The sequence below is a fragment of the Trametes versicolor genome (assembly GCF_000271585.1).
Source record: "Trametes versicolor FP-101664 SS1 unplaced genomic scaffold TRAVEscaffold_139, whole genome shotgun sequence".
Taxonomy (NCBI): domain Eukaryota; kingdom Fungi; phylum Basidiomycota; class Agaricomycetes; order Polyporales; family Polyporaceae; genus Trametes; species Trametes versicolor.
Genome location: NW_007360459.1, coordinates 1 through 2,998, shown reverse-complemented (window position 1 = coordinate 2,998; position 2,998 = coordinate 1). Strand labels below are relative to the sequence as shown.

At 59.1% G+C, this 2,998-nt stretch overlaps 1 protein-coding gene across 1 annotated transcript; it reads right to left on the bottom strand.

Moving 5' to 3' along the window:
* Positions 1–2,506: 2,506 nt before the first annotated feature.
* TRAVEDRAFT_54744 (uncharacterized protein) lies at positions 2,507–2,778 on the bottom strand (the record flags this gene model as incomplete). The annotated part of the gene is made up of 2 exons (XM_008047687.1): positions 2,507–2,698; positions 2,749–2,778. The coding sequence occupies 2 exons, from the start codon at positions 2,776–2,778 to the stop codon at positions 2,507–2,509; spliced, it is 222 nt and encodes a 73-aa protein (XP_008045878.1).
* Between the last annotated feature and the right edge of the window lie 220 nt (positions 2,779–2,998).

Here is a 2,998-nt window from a genome sequence, read left to right as displayed (position 1 = left end):
GCGCCGCAAGCCGCACTAGAGCTGGGTGCACCGCGTTGGAGACCCGCACTGGAGCCGCTGATATGCCCGATACCGAGCCACCATCTGCCTGCCATCCTTTTCATGGTTTCCATGGGTTTGCGAGACCTCAACAGGGCAGAGGCCTCATCGTGGTGCACGCACGGAAGCCTCGCACTCGCGCAAAAATGGCTTATTGCGCGATTTCACGACCGCATGGGCAGACATGAGCGGAGGGGGTGCGTTCCGCGTTGCCAGCCCGTCGGGGCACATGGGCATGTTCCGCGTTTACGCGGCAGGCGGCTGGTGCATTGCGGGCGCCAGTCCCCTCTGCAATGGACATTCCGTAGAAACTTTCTGATCACCGTAGCACGGTTTTGGCTGGCCCTGTAAATACCTACGCCCTTGGGCTGTGAGAATGCAGATTCCCCCTTGGCGTACACAGTTGCGGCCACCCGTCCTAGGGAACTCAAGCCCTTACTCTCTCTCACCACCCTTTTCTCAGATGTCCTCTCCCCCTCGGCTATTAGCCATCGATGCACGTCTAGACACATCACCGCAACTTTGACAGCATCAGCGCGTCTTTCCCCAATAGTGTCCCTGACGTCCTTGCTCTGCTGCGTACAGTGAGTACCTCCCCAAAGTCCACGCACCCTGATATCCCATGTTGTGTCATGCCCAACAAGTAGGGTCTGCGCAACTCCCTCCTCCCAGGCCAGAAGTGGTATGCTTGCACGGCCCGTCCTCACGCCCCCCGCATTTGTAGGGAACTCAGGATCTTCTCGGGTCTTGTCCTCTTGGCCTATTGACCCCGAAGTCCTAGTGGCTGTTGATGCACTCAAGCCTCCCGTAACGGCCGCTAGGACGCCGGGGTCGATGGGCCAAGAGGACGAGACCCAAGAAGTGACTTGTGTGTGTGGGGGTTTCCGAGTACGATCCCGAGTTCCCTACAAACACGGAGGCGCAGCGGAGGGAGGGGGTCGCGCGAGCTTATTGCTCCTGACCCAGGGGTAAGGGATTGCGCGGACGCGATGCGAGGCGGGATACCGGTGCGCTGTGACGTATAGGAAGTGCTCACTGTATTCGACGTAGACAAGGGCGTCGGGGTGCTATTGGAGGAGGCTCGCGAATGCGGTCGGGATCGCAGTCGCAGACGCAGGCGCAAATGCAAACTTGAGCTCTGAAGGGGTAAAAGGAAGTGCATTTCCTGGTGCTCGGGGCCCGCGTATATACAGGAGGGGCCGGAGCCATATGGGAAGGATGATTGGGCCACTATGGGGGCTGCGCTCTACTGGCCTTGCCTAGGCTGTCGGGGCCGCGCGTACCACGCGGTGTGATTGGTGGGCGGGGGCGTATGCGCCGCAACCCCCGACGAGCGTATCGGGTGTTTCGTACTGCCCTTGAACCCCGATTCTTGGCGGGGCTTGGCGCTCTCGGTCGGGGCTGCTTAGCGCGGCTCGCCTTGCTCGACTCGCGGGTGGCGAATGGGGGTGGTGCGTGGGCGTCCAGGCGGCCTTCGGGGAGGCTCGGGGCCACGCGGGGCACGCGTTGATGAGCATCCACCGCTTCTGAGGCCAGCAAACTGCCGGACCCGAGGTATGTCGTGTCGCACTGGAGGCATGTCGCGCCGCAGGCCGCACTGGAGTTGGGGTGCCCACGTTGGAGGCCCGGGTCGAAGCCACTCGCACCGGGGCGGAGGAGGAATGGACGCGGCTGCGCGGGGCGTGCCCTGGGGCAGTAATACGCTCAAGAGAGATAGTGGCGCAGAGCGCGACAGCGCGATCGTACCCACCGCACGCTGCTCGAGGCGTGCCTCAATTGCGATGTCGCACAGGCCGAGTAGGTCGGCCCCGAGTACCGTTGCGTAGATAGGACACTGTACATAGTCAACGGGGGGTCCAGGAGACTCCCCAGAAAACTCCCACTCCCTTCCCTCTAAACCTCGGCCCCGCTTGTCAACGTCTGTGGACGTCTTGTTGCGTTTGGCTTATTGGTGAGTTACGCTCCGCTCTCGACCAAGCGTAAAGGATCGTCGACTGCGTCTGTGGTTGTGTCCGCGTCCGTGTCTGCAGCTGCATCTACGAGTGCGACGAGATATATTGGCCCGCAGTGTAGCAGAGTCGGCAGTATCGCAGCACACACGGTCGTGGTCACCCATCCTAGGGAACTCGAGCCCTTACTCTCCCTCATCACCCCTTTCTCAGACGTCCTCTCCCCCTCGGCTATCGGCCGTCAACGCACGTCTAGACACATCAGCGTCGGGGCGCAGTATCCGACAGGGAGTCCGCGTCGGGGCGGTCTGAGCTCGAGAGCGGTGCCCACACCGCGGCGAGCGGCAGGCACGGTGAGTGTGCATCAGCGCAACAGAGTGTGTCCTGCACGTCGGGCTCTCTGTGTGTGCACTCCGCAGCGGGAATTTGGAGAAGGCTTCATGCTGTCCCTGACTGTACTGCAAGTTTGACAGTTCATTTATGCATAATACCCACATTCACAAAGAATGTCCACAGCTCTACCATGCAATCTCCTCTGGAACCGGCTTGCCCGCCAACTTGCACCAAACATTCCACCAATCCTTCAATGCAGCTTCGCCTATTTCGCGTTCAGGCCTATTCACCCCATTCCCCTTCTCTTCCAGGTAGGCACTGAGTTTTAAGATAATGTTCTGGTGCAGGCGTGTGATTAATCCGGTAAAGGTGTCCTTCTATAAAGAGATGCGTTAACGAAGAAGCATATGCGGTTTAGACCACATACTCCAAGTGTTTTATGCACATAGTGCACCATCTCTTGAAACTCGCCAGGGCTGTGTTTGTAAAGCTTACGAAAGGATCCCGCATTTGTTGCCATTAGTGTGATAGCACCTATCAGGGAGTCTTCATCTTGAGAGGCTGGTTTTTTTGCAATGGCGAGCAGAATGTTCAGTGAATAGGCATGCCTATCGCCAGTAGAAGAACCAGCAGGACCGCCAGCAAGTAAAGGCCTGAGCAGGATTGGTTGGGTGTTG